Source organism: Gracilinanus agilis, chromosome 4 (genome assembly GCF_016433145.1).
Source record: "Gracilinanus agilis isolate LMUSP501 chromosome 4, AgileGrace, whole genome shotgun sequence".
Lineage (NCBI taxonomy): Eukaryota > Metazoa > Chordata > Mammalia > Didelphimorphia > Didelphidae > Gracilinanus > Gracilinanus agilis.
Window position 1 is genome coordinate 240,434,289 of NC_058133.1, and position 19,993 is coordinate 240,454,281.

Below are 19,993 nucleotides of genomic sequence, written 5' to 3' on the forward strand. Positions count from 1 at the left end.
TACAAGTCTGTTTATCTATGATCTCTTTGGGGTACAAACCCAGCAATGGTATGGCTGGATCAAAGGGCAGGCATTCTTTTATAGCCCTTTGAGCATGATTCCAAATTGCCAGCCAGAATGGCTGGATCAGTTCACAGCTCTACCAGCAATGCATTAATGTCCCAATTTTGCCACATCCCCTCCAACATTCATTACTCTCCCCTTCTTTCATTTTAGCCAGTCTGCTAGGTGTGAGGTGATACCTCAGAGTTGTTTTGATTTGCATTTCTCTAATTATTAGAGATTTGGAACACTTTCTCATGTGCTTATTGATACTTTTGATTTCTTTACCTGAAAATTGCCTATTCATGTCTCTTGCCCATTTATCAATTGGGGAATGGCTTGATTTTTTATACAATTACTTTAACTCCTTGTATATTTGAGTAATTAGAACCCTGTCAGTTTTTCATTATAAAGATTTTTTCCCAATTTGTTGTTTCCCTTCTGATTTTGACTACTTTGTTTTTGTTTGTTCAAAAACTTTTTAGTTTAATATAATCAAAACCATTTAATTTACATTTTGTAATTTTCTCTAACTCCTGCTTGGTTTTAAATAGGTAAATTAATTTGGGTAGAATTGTCATTTTTATTATGTTAGGTCATCCTACCCATGAGCAATCAATGGCTTTCCAGTTGTTTAGATCCAGTTTTATTTGTTTGGAAAGTGTTTTGTAGTTGTTTTCATATAATTGCTGTGTTTGTTTTGGTAGATAGATTCCTAAGTATTTTATATTGTCTAGGGTGATTTTAAATGGTGTTTCTCTTTCTACTTCTTGCTGCTCTAGTGTGTTGGAAATGTATAGAAATGCTGATGATTTATGTTCATTTATTTTGTATCCTGCAACTTTGCTAAAGTTGTTGATTATTTCTACCAGCCTCTTAGTTGATTCTCTTGGATTTTTTAAGTAGACCATCATATCATCTGCAAAGAGTGATAGCTTAGTCTCCTCATTGCCTATTTTGATACCTTCAATTTCTTTTTCTTCTCTAATTGCAACTGCTAGTGTTTCTAGTACTATGTTGAATAATAGAGGTGATAATGGGCATCCTTGTTTTACTCCTGATCTTATTGGGAAGGCTTCTAATTTATCCCCATTGCATATGATGTTTTTTGATGGTTTTAGGTATATACTGTTTATTATTTTTAGGAAAGGTCCTTCTATTCCTATACTTTTCAGTGTTTTCAATAGGAATGGATGCTGTATTTTGTCAAAGGCTTTTTCAGCATCTATTGAGATGATCATGTTATTTTTGATTGTTAGACTGTTGATATGGTCAATTATATGGATGGTTTTCCTAATGTTGAACCAACCTTGCATTCCTGGTATAAATCCTACCTGATCATGGTGGATGATCTTCTTAATTACTTGCTGGAGTCTCTTTGCTAGTATTCTATTTAAGATTTTTGCATCTATGTTCGTTAGGGAGATTGGTCTGTAGTTTTCTTTCTCTGTTTTTGATCTCCCTGGCTTTGGAATCAGTACCATATTTGTGTTATAAAAGGAATTTGGTAGGACTCCTTCTTTGCTTATCATATCAAATAATTTGTATAGTATTGGGATTAGTTGCTCTTTGAATGTCTGATAGAATTCACTTGTGAATCCATCAGGCCCTGGCAATTTTTTCTTAGGGAGTTCTTTGATGGCTTGTTCAATTTCCCTTTTTGATATGGGATTATTTAGGTATTCTATTTCTTCTGCTGTTAATCTAGGCAGTTTATATTTTTGTAAATATTCGTCCATATCTCCTAGATTGTTATATTTATTGCCATATAATTGGGCAAAATAGTTTTTAATGATTACCTTAATTTCCCCTTCATTACAGGTGAGGTCTCCCTTTTCATCTTTGATACTATCAATTTAGTTTTCTTCTTTCCTTTTTTTTATTAGATTGACCAGTACTTTGTCTATTTTATCTGTTTTTTCAAAGTACCAGCTTCTAGTCTTATTTATTAATTCAATAGTTTTTTACTTTCGATTTTATTAATTTCTCCCTAGATTTTTAGTATTTCTAATTTAGTTTTCATCTGGGGATTTTTAATTTGCTTGCTTTCTCATTTTTTGAGTTGCATGCCCAATTCATTAATCTCTGCCCTCCTTAATTTGTTAATATATGCACTCAAGGATATGAATTTCACCCTGAGTACTGCCTTGGCCGAATCTCACAGAGCTTGGTAGGATGTCTCATCATTGTCATTTTCTTCAATGAAATTATTGATTGTTTCTATGATTCCTTCTTTGACAAATTGGTTTCGGAGAATCATATTATTTAATTTCCAATTATTTTTTGATTTACCTGTTCAGGTACCCTTACTAATTATTATTTATATTGCATTATGATCTGAGAAGGTTACATTTATTATTTCTGCTCTTTTGCATTTGTTTGCAATGATTCTATGCCCTATAACATAGTCAATCTTTGTGAATGTGCCATGTGCAGCTGAAAAGAAGGTGTATTCCTTTTTGTCCCTATTTATTTTTCTCCACAGATCTATTAACTAATTTTCTAGGATTTCATTCACCTCTCTTATCTCTTTCTTATTTATTTTTTGGTTTGATTTATCTAGATCTGAAAGAGGAATATTTAGATCTCCCACTAGTATAGTTTCACTATCTATTTCCTTCTTGAGCTCTGCCAGTTTTTCCTTAAGGAATTTGGATGCTATACCATTTGATGCATACACATTGAGTATTGTTATTTCCTCTTTGTCTATACTACCTTTTATCAGGATGTAATTACCTTCCCTATCTCTTTTAATCAGATCTATTTTCACTTTGGCTTTGTCAGAAATCATGATCAACACTCCTGCCTTCTTATTCTCTGTTGAAGCCCAAAAGATTTTGTTCCAGCCATTGACTTTAAACCTGTGTGTGTCCATCTGTCTCATATGTGTCTCTTGTAGGCAACATATGGTAGGATTTCGGTTTCTAATCCACTCTGCAATTTGCTTCCATTTTATGGGCCAGTTCATCCCATTCATATTCAGAGTTATAATTATCAGTCATGTATTGCCCAACATTTTGGTATCCTTTCCTTGTTCTACCCCTTCTTCTTGCGCTATTTCCTTTTAACCCAATGGTTTGCTTGAAACCAGTCCCTCTTGTCCCCTCCCTTTGTTTACTTCCCTTTCCAACCCCTCCCTTACTATTCCCCTCTTTTTATTTTTAAGGCCTAATGAATTTCCTCCTCCTTGTCCTCCCCACTCCCCTGCTCCCCTTGGTTTATCCCTTCTGACTATAGCTACTCTTCCCTCTCAGGGTTAATTCCACTGAGAGTAAGGTTTAAATATTACCTCTTAATGCTCTCTTCCTTTCCTTCTTATAATATTATTCATCCCTTCCCCTTCCCATGTCCTCTTTGTGTAGTTTAGAATATCTTATTTTTCTTATTCATTCAAGTTTCTCTTGGTGCCATCTAATATTCACTGCCCCTCTTCTCCCCAACCCCGTATCATCTTAGACCTTTTAGTACTTCATCCCCTCCCTATAAATAATTCTTCTAATTACTATAATAGTGAATACAGTTTTTGAAAATTACACATTGCATTTCTACATATAGGAATAAAAATAATTTGATTTTATTTAAGCCCTTAAAGAAGCAAATTTAAAAATAAGAGTTTCTTTCTTTCCCCTCTGTTTCTTATTTACCTTTCCATGTTTCTCTTTGTTTTTGTGGTTGAATATCGAACTTTCCATTTAGTCCTGGTCTTTTCTGTGCAAATACTTGGAAATCTTCTATCTTGTGGAATGCCCATACTTTCCCCTGGAAATATATAGTCAGTTTTGATGGGTAGAGGATCCTTGTACGTAGACCCAGTTCTCTTGCTTTTCTGAGTATCATATTCCAAGCCTTGCGGTCTTGTAGTGTGGAGGCTGCCAAATCCTGGGTGATTTTGATTGGTGTTCCTTGATATCTGAATTGTCTCTTTCTGGCTTCTTCTAAAATGTTTTCTTTCACTTGGAAGCTCTTTAATTTGGCTATTATGTTCCTGGGGGTTGTCTTTTGAGGTTTTAGGGTAGAGGATGATCTGTGGATCCTTTCAATGTCCATATTGCCCTCTTGTTGAAGAACATCAGGACAGTTTACTTGGATAATTTCTTGTAGTATGGTGTCCAAATTTCTATTAATTTCTGCTTTTTCATGAAGACCAATGATTCTCAGGTCTCTTCTAGATCTGTTTTCTTGATATATCATTTTCTCAGTGAGATATTTCATATTTCCTTCTATTTTATCAGTCTTTTGATTATCTTATTTGTTCTTGCTGTCTTGAGAGATCATTGGCGTCTACTTGCCCAATTCTGGCCTTGTAGACTGATTTTCTGCTACGAACTTTTGATTTTCCCTTTCTATTTGGTCTATCCTATTTTTCATGGTTTCCTCCAATTTGCTTATCATTTCATTTAATTTTGGGGCATCTTTCTCCAAAAGGAAGTTTCTGGTTTTTAACCTGTTAATTTCCTTTTTAGCTATTTCCCACTTTTCTTACCAAATCTCTTCCATATTTCTCATGATCTCAGATTTGAACTCTTCAAGAGCTTGTGACCAATTTTCATTTTTTTGGGAAGTTTTGGATGTGATTACTTGTTTGTTCTCCTCTGCTGTTTGCTCTGTTGTCTGGATTTTTTCTGTGTAAAAGTTATCAAGTGTTAAAGCATTCTTCTTGATCTTTCTCTTTGGAGGTTCTTGTGCATGGCTTGCCATTATTATTATGCTGTTTTTCTTAGTCAGAAGTCTGGGTGAGGCAGATAGGCTCTCTGTCTATCGAGCTGTAGAGCAGTTTTTGCCTGAGTCACAGCTCAGTGCTGCCCCTCTCAGATTTATCCTCAAGCCCATGGTCTGAGCTCTTTAGGCTCCTTGGGTCTTAAGTCTAGCTGTTCTCAGGGTGAAGCTTCCTGGTGGTCCCCTTGTTTGCTCCTCTGCCCAAGGCTCCTTTAACAGTCTCAGAGAGCTGCTTTTACAGTCATGCACCCCTCCACACTGGGTCCCCACCCAAGGTCTGTGCCTGCACTCAAGGTCTGCGTTCAAAGTCTTCATCCTTTAGCTTCTTAGGGTCTTCAGTCTTGCTGCTTTCAGGAGCAGGCCCTGGTGATCCCAGGTGACTGCCATGAACTTAATGAATGGCCCAAACTTGCTCTAACTCTTGTGCACTGGCTTTCACACTGTAGGTGGTATGGGGGGGGGAGGAGTTGCTCAGCTTGTATTTTAATGAGAGCTAATTCACCCCCTTATAGCATGGAAATGCCCAAATCCCACATACCTTCAATGCTGCACCCTGTTGTGGGATCCCTCCATTCATCTAGATTTGGTTTTTGTGTTCTCTTAAGGAGTCATGTATATGTGGGTTAGGAGAGGTTAAGCACACTGCTTCTACTCTGCAGCCATCTTAACCCAGAATCCCCTATAGCACTATTGTTATAGCAACTCTAAGATGAAGAAACCAAGGCAAATGAAAATTAAATGATTTGCCTAAAGACACAGAACAAGTATATGAACTCTCCTGACTCTTGCCTCACTAATGGAGGTTTTTTTTATTCCGATGAAGTTTAGTCTTACTTTCTATTTATTATTCAGCTTCCTATGAATTAATATTTTCTTGGTTGATTCCCTCTTATATTAATCACTGTTTTTTTCCTCTTTCTTAGAACATCATTTTGTTTACTTTTTCATTCTCTTTTCTATAACCCATATCACTTTTTGAACTGCATTTTGAACTTTCAGCTGCATGAGCAATTTTATTTTATTTATACACAATATTATAAAAATGGAGTAAGGTTTGGAGAGAAAGAAAGAGTTCTACTCTGGACATACAACAGAACCTCATTTTATGCAACCTCATACTGTAATGATGAGCAGGTTAACAAGGGCCTTGAGCTGGTATCAGGCTAGTAGGAGGATAATGTTGGTTCTTAGGATGTAGTGAGCAACCTCAGTTGGGCCTGAAGCTTGTTTATGAAAGAACAAGGATCCAAACCCTGAGAACTGAGTGCCCAGTGAAACCTCACTGCTAGCCACAAGGCTCCTTTAAGATATCAGGCAGCCGGTCCCATCCTGCTGAGGAAACTGCTTCTTATTGGTTAATGGCAGTATGGCAGAGAAAAGTAAAATAAAAATTTTAATTACATATAATTCACCCAATCGTGCTTATTCTCAATCTAAGAAGCATTTGTGTGTCATTACATTGTTTTGACTCAAACATTAGCTCCCACGAGTCTTTTTTTTAACTCTTACTTTTTCTCATAGTAATAACTCCAAGACAAAAGGCAAGGGCTAGGCAAACAGGATAAAGTGACCTTTCCTAGGACCACATAGCTAGGAAGCTGTATGAGACTAAATTTGAACCAATGTCCTCCTAATGCCAGGACTAGCACTCTCCACTAAACCCCCATATCACTTGTTGTCCAGAGTTTTCATTTGCAACATGTCGTGTCCTCATCAGAGCAATGTTTTTCTTTCTTTCATTAACCCTTAGTTATTAATAATGTCCCCAAAGTACAAGAGTAGTGATACTGGTAGCTCTGATAAGACTAAAAGAAGTCATAAAGTACCTAGGTATGTTCATATAAGAAATACTTATAAAATAAAGGGGTTCACATATGTGTGATTTCCAACTTATACAAAGGGGCTTGTAACCCTAAATCAACATAAAACAAGGTCCTACTGAATTGTATTGAAGATATTTACTGAACATCTTTAGATGTCTTCTGAATATCCAGTTTTAGATATCTGAAATGGAGTTAGAGATGTGAAATTGGGGAGCAGAGAGATTAGGGCAGGATAGATAAATCTGAAAATCATTAGCATAGAGATGGTAATTAAATTCATGAAAGATGATGAGATAACCAAATGAAGCAATACATAGGAAGCTTTTTCAATATCCTAGTCACCTTCTTCTTAAGGTTTCCTTATCTTATCAATGTTCTTAGTAAAATTTAATATCCAGAATTCAGCAGAATATTCAAGATGTTGTCTCATTGGGATAGAGTACAAAGGGACTAATACTTCGCAAGAGTAAATCGCCAATAAGCATTTATTTTTTTAAAAAACTATGTGCCAAGGGGCAGCTGGGTAGCTCAGTGGATTGAGAGCCAGGCCTAGAGACTGGAGGTCCTAGGTTCAAATCCGGGCTCAGACACTTCCCAGCTGTGTGACCCTGGGCAAGTCACTTGACCCCCATTGCCTACCCTTACCACTCTTCCACCTATAAGTCAATACACAAAAGTTAAGGGTTTAAAAAAAAAACAAAAAACTATGTGCCAAAATCTCTACTAAGCAGTGAATGCACAAAGAAAACTAAAAATAGTTCTTGTCCTCAAGGAGTATGTCAACTACTAGATAGATGTATGTGTAACAAATTCAGAATAGATGAATACAACACTTCTTAATATAGTCCAGAATCAGTTTTGGTGGGAGTCTAACATATTACATTGTTGCCTCATATCAAACTTGTAGACCACTAAAAATTCCAGGGTTTTTTTTTAATGAACTTCAATCTAGCTATACCTTTTCTAATGTTATGAAATCAATTATTTAACACAATAGTATTTGTTTTAATTTAAATTTTAAAAAATTTTTATTTTATTAGATTTGGCCCAATGTTCTAGGCTATCATGGAGATACTAACTGTGTCATCTAATATGTTAGCTATGGGGCAGAGGGGAAGCTGGGTAGCTTAGTGGGTTGAGAACCAGGCCTAGAGATGAGAGGTCCTAGGTTCAAATCTGACCTCAGACACTTCTTATCTGTGTGACCCTGGGTAAGTCACTTAACCCCCATTGCCTAGCCCTTACCACTCTTCTGCCTTGGAACCAATACATAGTTATTGGTTCTAAGGCAAAAGGTAAGCGGTTTTACAGTTATATACCTGCTAGCTTTGTGTCAGCTACAAATCTTTGTCATTCAAGTCAAATGATAAAAATGTTAAATTGCTCTATTTGTATTTCTGAACATGTAAATTGGTTATTAATCTCACAACTACTTAGAGAGTAGAATCTAGATGTTATATGCTTATGCTCATTTTTTAATTAGTTTGGATAGTAAATTTTTATCAGTTATCTTTTAATTTTCTTTTGATATTTATTTTAGTAAAATTCGTTATGCAAAAGTCTGTTTAATAATTATATAGTACAATATGTTATCTTTGATTATTTCCTTCATTCCTTCTCTAGATATGTTTATCACTCTTCCACAAATGAGATAAATATCCTATGCCATTTTCTTTTTTTTAAAGGATGTACTCTTTATCTTTAAAGTTTTAACACATTTGTAGTGCATAGCCACATGTTATAAGATATTGATCCAAGTTAGTTTTTCCTCATTTTTCTCCTCAACTTATTCTCTATCCCTCTGAGCAAGCCTTCCCTTATAAAAAAGAAAAAGAACCAATCAGAATCGACACAATGATAGTATCAGTCTATGCAAAATTCCATACTCTATCCAATAAAAGGATAATCTTATGTCATTTTGGTAATTATCACTTTGTTAAATGTTTTAAAATCTGACAGAATAAATCATTAACACTTTTAAAGAACACATTATTTTTTATTCTTGCCTTTTTTCATCAAGATACATTTCACTATCAAATTGTCAAATTCTCTGAAATAGTCCTGGGACATTTTAATCGGAATTTCATTAAACCTGTATGTTAGCTTGAGACAGTGTTGTCATATTTAGTCTCTTTCTATATGTATTTTGTCTCTTTTATTTATCCCACTGGGACTTAACTAGAATTTAAGTTTATCTTTATCAAATGTCATCTGAGATTCAAATTTAAGTCCTCAGACTCCAAATCCCTCTAGAATCTTCCCATTACATTAGGCTGCCTAATTTGAAGTCTTGTTCTTTAAAATCTGAAGCAATTATATTTCTTTCAGAATACTCTGGAAATGTGTACCCGAGAAACAGAGTTTAAGAGTATTTTATTTGCACTTTGTTACTTCCATGCTGTGGTAGCAGAAAGGCACAAATTTGGACCTCAAGGCTGGAATCACACTTACCCCTTTAACACAGGAGACCTTACCATCTCTGTGAATGTGCTCTATAACTTCCTTGAGGCCAATGCCAAGGTAAGGATAATAAATGAGATCCTAGATGTTTACACCAGGATGAAAAGAACTATAGACAGGCATCTGAACCTTCTATAATTTCAACTCAAAAATGGCAATAGTGCCATTCTTTGATTGAAGAAAAGAATTAGTCCCAATGAAGAGCTTTCCAAAATTTCCTAAAGAGAGATATTTAGGGTTAGGGACAATGACTCTGATGTGAGTACAAGGTGTATGCATTAGGTAAAAACCAATCCATATATAACAGGATTCATACTAAACTATATGTAGTGATCGCACAGATTATAAAGCTACCATAATGGCACAAAGTGCTAAACAGCACCTCTCAGGTGCTCTTCAGGATCAACATACCAACCATCACACTTTTCTATCTGCTACTGATTCATTCCTTTTCTAATTCTCTACCTAGGTTCTTAGGCAAAAGCTGTGTTCTGGTGTTTCTTCACAAATAAATAGAAATGTATAATCATTTTCAATAATTAATCAATTAGCTCTGAGCCCCCAGCCTAGCTTACAAATAAGCTAGATAAATCTCTAATGCTTAAAATTTCATTCCTATCTATTGGCTATAGATTGGCTATATCATTTATTGAGCTGGTAATGAACAATACAAAGATACATTTAAATGTTTCAACAAGGCATCATTTTCAAGAAAGATCACAGCTCTATGATTTAAATAGAGAACCTTAGATAGTGAACTAAAATTAATAGAAACCATAATTTTAACAAGATAGTAGGATATAAAATAAAAATACAAAAAGCATTACATCAATATGTATTACCAACAAAACCCAGCAGAAAGAGGCAAAAAAGAAATTTTATCCAAAAAAAATACATATAGACAAATTAAATGAAAACTAAAAAGATCTTTTTACAACTATGAATAAGGGACAAGTTCTTGACCAAACAAAGGAAAGAGGTAATTGTAGGATATTAAAATAGATAATTTTATTGCATAAAATGGAAAATATTTTGCATAAACAAAATGTCCATTAGATGAATAAAAATTTGTAAGGAAGAGGAAAATTGTTAGAGGAAATATGAGAATATAGACATAGTAATTTCAGGTTGTAAAGTGATTGAATCATTGTGGAAATCAACTTGCATGACACTTTATTCAAAAAATCACTAAAAGCTTCACAGACCAGAAATAACACTACTGTGCCTCCAAGGAGATTAAAGAAAAAATGAAAAGATCAATGTGTATGAACAATATTTATAATAAATTTTTATTGTAGTGAAGAACAAGAAACAAAGTGACTGTTCATAAATTGAATGATGGCTGAACAAAATATTAACAACAAATTAATTAATTAACATTACTTATTAATGTAATATTATTTCATCATAAAAATGACAAAAAAGGAAAATTTCAGAGAAACCTTAGAAGAACTGTATGACCCAATAAAAAATGAAATGAACAGAACGAAAAAAAGTATTTTTCAATGCCATAATTTTGTAAAGGAAGACAACATTGAAATATGTAATGAAGGATGGAGCCAAGAGGGCAGAGAATGGACAGATCCTTATCTGATCTCCACCAAATTACCCTCCAAAACAACTATCATATGATGACTTACAACAAATTCTGGAACAACAGAACCCACAAAAAGACAAGGTGAAGTAATTTTCCAGCACAAAACAACCTAGAAAGCCAACACACAGATCTAATGCAATGAGATGGAGATGGTGTGGGGCTTGCCACAGCGATAGACCTTGGGTATAGCTGAAGCTGTAGCAAAGGCTTCTGGAATTCTCAACCACAAAAGATAAGGGGGGATTGGACAATTGCTCAGAAGGAGATTACAAAGATCCCTTTCCTGGCTCTAGGTGCAAGACTTTTGTCTCATTGACCATACACAGAACCAAGGCTCATAGTGGTGAGGAGCACTAGCAGATACCTACATTTGCAGCAACAGGAGAGAAGGGGGACACTGGCCATAGTTCCAAAAGAAAAAAGAGTGCTTGGGAATACTTATAGACCAGAGCACAGGCCTGGAGAGTATTAAACACATCTCTCCTTACATCATATCACCTTGGAAGAACTGAAAATAGATAGATACCCAGAGATAAAGATAAAGTAAAATATACTTTATTCTTGTAAAGTGTGAAAATTAATGGCTTGGATAAATATATGAAAATTATAAATCTTTTATTTATAAAAGAGGTGGAAAGAGTGAAAGTAGAGAGGTAGGGTAGAAAAAACATTAGTAGAAAAAACAAAAGGGTAGAAAAGGCATTATCTAATTAAATATTGTTCCAGTTAAGGACTTGTTAACCTTCAGTCAGAATTAAACTATCTCCAGAAGACAGGAAGGGAAAACCATCTATCCACTCACCCAAGACACTGACTGGAGCTGAAGGTGATTCCTGAGGCCAACTTTCTTCTTTGAGCTGACCTTCTTCTTGAAGCTGACTTCCTTCTTAGAGTGACTTTATTCTTAGAATTCATGTTCTCCTCAACTCTCTTCACCTGCTTTTATGATGGTTTCCTGTCCCTGCCCCTTTTCATGGGGGCCAATCAGTTTCCAAACTGTCTGAGTTGTCACCTTTGTATTCACACCTTTCTGAGTGTGGGGACTCTTCTTCTCAACCTTGCATCAAGTAAGGTGTGAACTCACTAAGTGGTTTTCGAGCTTCTCCCACCTAGTTCAAGCTTGTGTTGAGTAAAAGTTATTGCCAACCAAAGTGTTAACTCCAACTAGGCAAAGAGAACAAAGGATTCCATTTTCACAAGTGTGAACTCAAAGAGAACCAAGAATTCCCTTTTATACTCTGAAGGCAACTGCACAAAGAACCTGTCATTTGGAACAGTGCTCCTTTCACCATAGGTATGGAGCCCAACTTTAACAGTTTTTAAAATAAAATAAAATTAAAAAGCTGGAAAATGAGCACACAACAGAAAAAGAAACTCAACATAGAAAGTTATTTTGGTGACAGAGAAGACCAAAACACAAACTCAGAAGAAGACAACAAAATCATCACTGCTGCATCCAAAGCCTCCAAGAAAAATAGTAATTGCTCTCAAGGCCAAAAAAAATTAATGGAAAAACTCAGAAAGGATTTTTCAAATCAGAGTAGTAGAGAAAAATCTGGGGAAAGAGATGTGTGATACGGGAGGATCATGTGAACCTTACTTTCATCAGAATTTTGGTTTAATGAGGGATGAACATACACAATAAATTGGATATAGAGAAAGCTATCTTACCCTAAAGTTAGTAGGAGGGGAAGAGGACAACAGAAGCAGGGTGGAACTGATAGAAAAGAGGGAAAAATGATGGAGGAGGAGGTCAGAACCTAAACAGGGGTAATAAGATGGAGAGTACTACACAGTAATCATAATGTTGCAAAAATTTTCACAAGTTTCCATAAAAAAGGCCTCATTTCTCAACTACATTAAAAATTAGTTAAACATATAATATATCATTTCCCCAATTGATAAATGGTCAAAGGATATGAACAAGCAGTTCTCAGACAAACTAATTAAAGCTCTCTATTAGTCATGCAAAGAAATACTCAAAATCACTATTAGAGAACATAAATTAAAACACCTATCAGATTGGCTATTATGACAGAAAAGGAAAATGACAGAACTTGGAGGGAATATGGAAAAGCTAACACATTGATGCCCTGTTGGGGGAGTTGTGAACTGATTCAACCATTCTGGAGAGCAATGTAAATCTGTGCCCAATAGTACATACCCTTTGACACAGAAATACAATTACTAGATATGTATCCCAAAGAGATAAAAAAAAACAAAAAGGGGAAGGACCTATATTTACAAAAATATTTGAAGCAGATCTTTGAGAGGGCATGCAAAGAATTGAAAAGTAAGGGGATACCCATCAATTGGGGAATGGCTGAGTAAGTTATAGTATATGATGGTAATAGAACACTATTGTTCTATAAGAAATGATAAGCAGGAGGAGCTAAAAAATACTGGAAAGTCGAAGCAGAATGAAATAAGCAGAATCAGGAGAACATTGAACACAGTGATAAGGTGATAAGAATACTGTACAATGAACAACTGTAAAAAACAGCTTTTCTCAGCAATACAGTGATCCAAAACTATCCCCAAAGAGCTCATGATAAAAAAAAATGCCATCTGCTTCCAGAGAAAAAGGACTAATAAGAGTCTAAATCCAGACTAAAGCAAACTTTTTTCACTTTCTTAATTTTTTATTTGAGTTTCCTTCTACAAAAAGGATTAATATGGGAAAATCTTTTCCATGATTGCACATGTAAAATCCATATAAGATTGCTTACCATCTCAACATGGGTGGGAGTTGGGGGGAAAAGAGGAAGGGAGAGAATTCAAGACCCAATATTCTTTTTAAAATGTTGGAAACTATTGTTACATGTAAATGGGGAAAAATTAAATTAAATTAAAAACAAATAAATATGTAAGAATTCAGATCATGCAATGCAACCAATAATGAATGATTCCAAAAGATTGATGAAAAAGCTTGCTCTCAAATTCTTGGTGGGGAGATGATGAACTATGGACAAATTTTCAGATATTGTCAATACAACAAAAATATGCTTTGCTTGGCTATACTTATGGGGGCAAGGAATTGTGGAACACAGATAATGATGCAAAAGAGAAGAAAGTAAAGAAAAAGTGTAAATAAAATATTTATAATGCACAGAGGAGAACAGATGAATGTTCACAAGGGGACAAAGACCACCTTAAATGTATACATATATATAAATATATTATCTATGCAATAGTTTTGCATTTTCACATATAATTTTTTCCTGGTCTTCTTTGTGTGACATGTGCATGTAGCAAACACTCTGGCTCCACTTTCTAAAGGCCAGATTGGTTATATCTCCATTCAAAGTTTCAGGGTATCTTGAGAGATTTAAGGAAAAATGTTCCTACTGCCACTAGATCTAGCCACCATCAGCTTTGTTCTCCTGCATTAGGGGGCTAGTGACTTCAACCTCAGTTCCATTTGACCAGCTAACACTGGATAGTTTTCACAAAAGGATATTTACTTCAAAGACATGGCAAGAAATACATACAAATATTTCCCCCAATATTTCACATACATAATCCTTCCCTCACAGTTTTGTTCTTGGTGAAAAGGAATAGGCTCATAATTTAGCTCATGGAGTTGGTCCAATCAAAGCCCCAGTTGAGATTAGAGAGCAAACATTTGTAGTGGAGTCAGGATGGTTCTGTGACTTCCTCCAGTAGCATTCAATTGTATTGGAGTGGAAGAAGAAATAGCTGGTGAAGTGGGTGTCATTTGGAAGAAGTCAGAGTCTCTATGTTCCCCACATTTCATTGTATCTGAAATCACACTGTTTAGTGATCAAACTATTTAATCTACACAATAATTCCTATGCTGCAATTCAGTCTAATTTCATTCTCATCCTCTGCTTCTTAGGTGCCCTATGATGACTTGCGCTACCTCTTTGGTGAGATCATGTATGGAGGCCACATCACAGATAACTGGGACAGGAGGCTTTGTAGAACATACTTGGAGGAATTCATTAAGCCAGAAATGTTAGAAGGAGAAATGTTTCTGGCTCCAGGGTTCCCAATGCCAGGTAATATGGACTACAACAGTTATCACCAGGTAATCTTCCCATTTCTGGACCTGGCAATGCTATGTGAATGTTACCTTCCTAAGTCTATTACTCTGTTTTAAAATGAAAGAGTGGGAGATGAGACTAGATAGATTTAAAGATCCCGTCCAGCCTAATATTCTCTAGAAAGCATAACACTTTTAGGGTGTTCCAGCAATACTTTTAAAGCCATTTTGGAATATACTTGCTGGAATGACTCTCAAAGCTCTTTTCCCCTGTTTTAGAAAGTTTATGAGTTCCTAAACTCAGGTAATATTTATCATTAATATCAAATTGGATGTGTCTTCTTTCATGACATGAACAATTTGGAAATATGTATTGCATCAAAGCACTAGTATATATCAGACTATTTACTGCCTTAGGAAGGGGATGGAGGGGGGAGGAGAAGAGAGAAAAGAAACAATTGTTAAAAATTATTTCCACTTGCTCATCAGCTCCAGGAGGGGAGAGGGAGGAGAGGAGAGAAATAACATGAATCATGTAACCATGGGAAAATGCTCTTAATTAATTAATTAATTAATTAATTAAACAGAAAATTGTTGTTTCTACAATGTAATTGAAAAAAATGTATAATTAAAAAATAACCAAAAAATCAAATTGGTCCATTTTTATCACAAGGATTTCAGTTCTTATTGAAATGTATGTTTCTCATTTCCAAATGCAATATCAAAGAAATATATTTCATTACTTTAATATAAAAAATGACTGAGACCTAATTAGTAGAAGTGAATTCTCAGTAAAGAATTTAGCCCACTTCTCCTAAATAATAATATTTGTCCTTAAACTTTTCAATGGATCAATATTTTGTAGACCCTTTCTGATGCTTGCTGGCCACTACAAAAATGGTTTCACAATGAAAAATTTCTCCATAGTAAATTTTTCAGACAAGGTAACAGCCTATGAAAGAAAGTTACAAAATCTCTAGTCACTTTCCTATAACATCCTCACCTCAACAGAATTCCTAGAATAAGGAAGTACAACTAAGCAAAAGAAATCATTGTATTAATAATGTCAGAAAACATGCTTCAGTCCATAGCTATACTCCTCACCATCTGTCCCCTAAGAGGAAGGCATGAAATCCCTGATGGTTCACTGAAGCCACAGTTATTTACTACATTGTCCAGAGTTCTGATGTATTTTAATGTCAATGAACATATCTTTAGGGAATGCTTACTTACCCAACACCATGCACGGTGCTATGAGGATATAGGAGATAGGGGCAGCTAGGTGGCTCAGTGGATAGAGAAAAAGATCTAGAGTCAGGAATACCTGGGTTCAAATGTGACCTGACACTTCCTTAGTTATGTAATGTTGGACAAGTTACAACCCAAATTGCCTAGCCCTCATCACTCTTGTGCCTTAGAATCAATACTTAGTATTGATGCCAAGACAGAAAGTAAAGGTTTTAAAAAAAGATATAGAAGATATGGTTTGACCCATTAGGATCTTATAATCTAGTTTTATGTAAAGGAGACAAAACTAATACTGACAAGTCAGTCAATAAAATTAAGTGTCTGCTATGTTCCAGGGACTGTACTTAGCATTGAGAATACAAAGACAAAAAACAGTCCCTGCCCTTAAGGAGCTCACAATTAGTTAGGGGTGGATGAGTAACAGGAATGGGAGGAGGATGCCTAGTGGGAGGGGCATGACAAAGTCCAGAGGAATGTAGGTGAGTGGGAAATGAAGAGACAATTGGCCTGGATCTCATCTTTAAATGAAGGACTTGGGAGGAACTCTCTACTGTTCACTTTCCACATTCTCTTATTGCAGGCAGGATAGAAACCCAGGAGCAGAGGGTACTGAAGAGATGTGAGTTCCAGGGTTGATGTGACCCATGAAACAATTAAAAAATAATTAAATGCTGAACTATGGGATTCAGACTGATTTTTTTTAAACCCTTACCTTCTAACTTAGTCAATTAGTTTCATCCCTAACTAGACTATACAATGTTTGTCTAACATTCTTTTCTTTAATTTTAAACATTTATTAATATTCATTTTTAACATGGTTACATGATTCATGCTCCTACTTTCCCCTTCACCCCCCGCATTCCCCCCACCCTTGGCCGACACACATTTCCACTGGTTTTATCATGTGTCCTTGATCAAGACCTATTTCCAAATTGTTGGTAGTTGCATTGGTGTGGTAGTTGTGAGTCCACATCCTCAATCATGTCCACCCCCACCCATGCATTCCAGCAGTTGTTTTTCTTATGTTTCCTCTCCTGCAGTTCTTCCTCTGAATATGGGTAGCGCTCTTTACCATAAGTCCCTCAGAATTGTCCTGGGTCATTGCATTGCTGCTGGTACAGAAGTCCATTACATTTGATTGTACCACAGTATATCAGTCTCTGTGTATAGTGTTCTTTTGGCTCTGCTCCTTTCACTCTGCATCAGTTCCTGGAGGTATTTCCAGTTCATATGGAACTCCTCCAGTTTATTATTCCTTTTAGCACAATAGTATTCCATCACAAGTATATACCATAATTTGTTCAGCCATTCCCCAATTGAAGGGCATACCCTCCTTTTCCAGTTTTTTGCCACCACAAAAAGCTCAGCTATAAATATTTTCAAACAAGTCTGTTTATTTGTGATCTCTTTGGGGTACAAACCCAACAATGGTATGGCTGGATCAAAAGGCAGGCATTTTTTGGTAGCCCTTTGAACATAGTTCCAAATTGCCAGCCAGAATGGTTGGATCAGTTCACAACTCCACCAGCAATGCATTAATGTCCCAATTTTGCCACATCCCCTCCAGCATTCATTACTCTCCCCTTCTTTCATTTTAGCCAATCTGCTAGGTGTGAGGTGATACCTCAGAGTTGTTTTGATTTGCATTTCTCTAATTATTAGAGATTTAGAACACTTTCTCATGTGCTTACTGATACTTTTGGTTTCTTTACCTGAAAATTGCCTATTCATGTCTCTTGCCCATTTATCAATTGGGGAATGGCTTGATTTTTTATACAATTGATTTAACTCCTTGTATATTTGAGTAATTTGACTCCTGTCAAAGTTTTTCGTTATAAAGATTTTTTCCCAATTTTTTCTTTCCCTTCTGATTTTGACTACATTGTTTTTGTTTGTACAAAAGCTTTTTAGTTTAATATAATCAAAACCATTTAATTTACATTTTGTAATTTTCTCTAACTCTTGCTTGATTTTAAAGTCTTTCCTTTCCCAGAGATCAGACAAGTATATTATACTGTGTTCACTTAACTTATTTATAGTTTCCCTCTTTATATTCAAGTCATTCACCCATTCTGAATTTATCTTGGTGTAGGGTGTGAGATATTGATCTAAACCTAATCGCTCCCATATTGTTTTCCAAATTTCCCAGCAGTTTTTGTCAAATAGTGGATTCATGTCCCAAAAGTTGGGCTCTTTGGGTTTATCATACACTGTCTTGCTGATGTCACTTACCCCAAGTCTATTCCATTGATCCTCCCCTCTGTCTCTTAGCCAGTACCATATTGTTTTGATGACTGCTGCTTTATAGTATAGTTTAATATCTGGTACTGCTAGGCCCCCTTCCTTCACATTTTTTTTTCATTATTTCCCTTGATATTCTTGATCTTTTGTTATTCCAAATGAAATTTGCTATAGTTTTTTCTAATTCAGTAAAGAAGTTTTTTGGTAATTTGATAGGTATGGCACTAAATAGGTAAATTAATTTGGGTAGAATGGTCATTTTTATAATGTTAGCTCGTCCTACCCATGAACAATTAATGGCTTTCCAATTGTTGAGCTTCACTTTTATTTGTTTGGAAAGTGTTTTGTAGTTGTTTTCATATAATTGCTGTGTTTGTTTTGGTAGATAGATTCCTAAGTATTTTATATGTCTAGGGTAATTTTAAATGGTGTTTCTCTTTCTACCTCTTGCTGCTCTAATGTGTTGGAAATGTATAGAAATGCTGATGATTTATGTCCATTTATTTTGTATCCTCAACTTTGTAAAGTTGTTGATTATTTCTACAAGCTTCTTAGTTGATTCTCTTGGATTTTTTAAGTAGACCATCATATCGTCTGCAAAGAGTGATAGCTTAGTCTCCTCACTGCCTATTTTGATACCTTCAATTTCTTTTTCTTCTCTAATTGCTAATGCTAGTGTTTCTAGTACAATGTTAAATAATAGAGGAGATAATGGACATCCTTGTTTCACTCCTGATCTTATTGGAAAGGCTTCTAATTTATACCCATTGCATATGATGCTAGTTGATGGTTTAAGATATATACTGTTTATTATTTTTAGGAAAGGTCCTTCTATTCCTATACTTTTCAGTGTTTTCAGTAGGAATGGGTGCTATATTTTGTCAAAGGCTTTTTCAGCATCTATTGAGATAATCATGTGATTTTTGTTTTTAGATTGTTGATATGGTCAATTATATGGATGGTTTTCCTAATGTTGAACCAACCTTGCATTCCTGGAAATCCCACCTGATCATGGTGGATGATCTTCTTTACTTGCTGGAGTCTCTTTGCTAGTATTCTATTTAAGATTTTTGCATCTATGTTCATTAGGGAGATTGGTCTGTAGTTTTCTTTCTCTGTTTTTGATCTACCTGGCTTTGGAATCAGTACCATATTTGTGTCATAAAAGGAATTTGGTAGGACTCCTTTGCTTATTATATTAAATAAAAATCCTTATAAATATCATACTTTGGAGGCATTGAATATTAATTTCAATCTTTACAGTTGGTGACCACAAAGGGATTTTCAAACTCCCTGTAAAATAGTTCCCAGCTGCGCCTTCCCCCCCCCTCCCCATGTGGGAGAGCTTTCTGAGGCTTTTGCTTAGCGACTGCCTCTCATTTTTCTTTCTTCCCCAATCCGTGCATTTTCCCACCTAGGCGTCTTTCACATGCCTTCCTCACCCGCTTCACCCTTGTGCTGGTTCCTCAGACCGCTGTAGCCTCCCAACGCCTCCCAAGCACTTTTCCCACCCCTTGACTGCCTGGCCAAGCAGGGGTTTTGTTTTCAGCCACAAGCGGCAGCCCCACCAGACTTAAGCTGCTTTATTTACCATTGCGTTTTCCTGCCTTATGGACCCTCTGAAGACCCTCCAGCCAACCTGCCTGTGACTGGTAAGTTTCAAAATGCCTTGCAGCCTCTAGCCCCTTTTATCTTACAAACACCCCTAACTTCTACTGGGCTTTTTGCCTGGGTGTGGGGAGGTCCTGACCTTTTTGCATCCACCTCAGCCTGCTTTCTGGCTTCCCTGGCCAACTGGGGTTTAAAAATAAGCAAGATAATTACTTCAACCCCCAGCTTCTGACTGTGAAAGCTTTAAAG

At 35.8% G+C, this 19,993-nt stretch overlaps 1 protein-coding gene across 1 annotated transcript in view; it reads left to right on the forward strand.

Moving 5' to 3' along the window:
• DNAH9 (dynein axonemal heavy chain 9) overlaps positions 1–19,993 on the forward strand; it is an 858,849-nt gene that overhangs the window by 761,212 nt on the left and 77,644 nt on the right. Inside the window, exons 62-63 of the mRNA XM_044675179.1 lie at positions 8,910–9,101; positions 14,498–14,689. Of these exons, the coding sequence (XP_044531114.1) occupies positions 8,910–9,101; positions 14,498–14,689 (384 nt within the window). The remainder of the gene's footprint in view (positions 1–8,909; positions 9,102–14,497; positions 14,690–19,993) is intronic.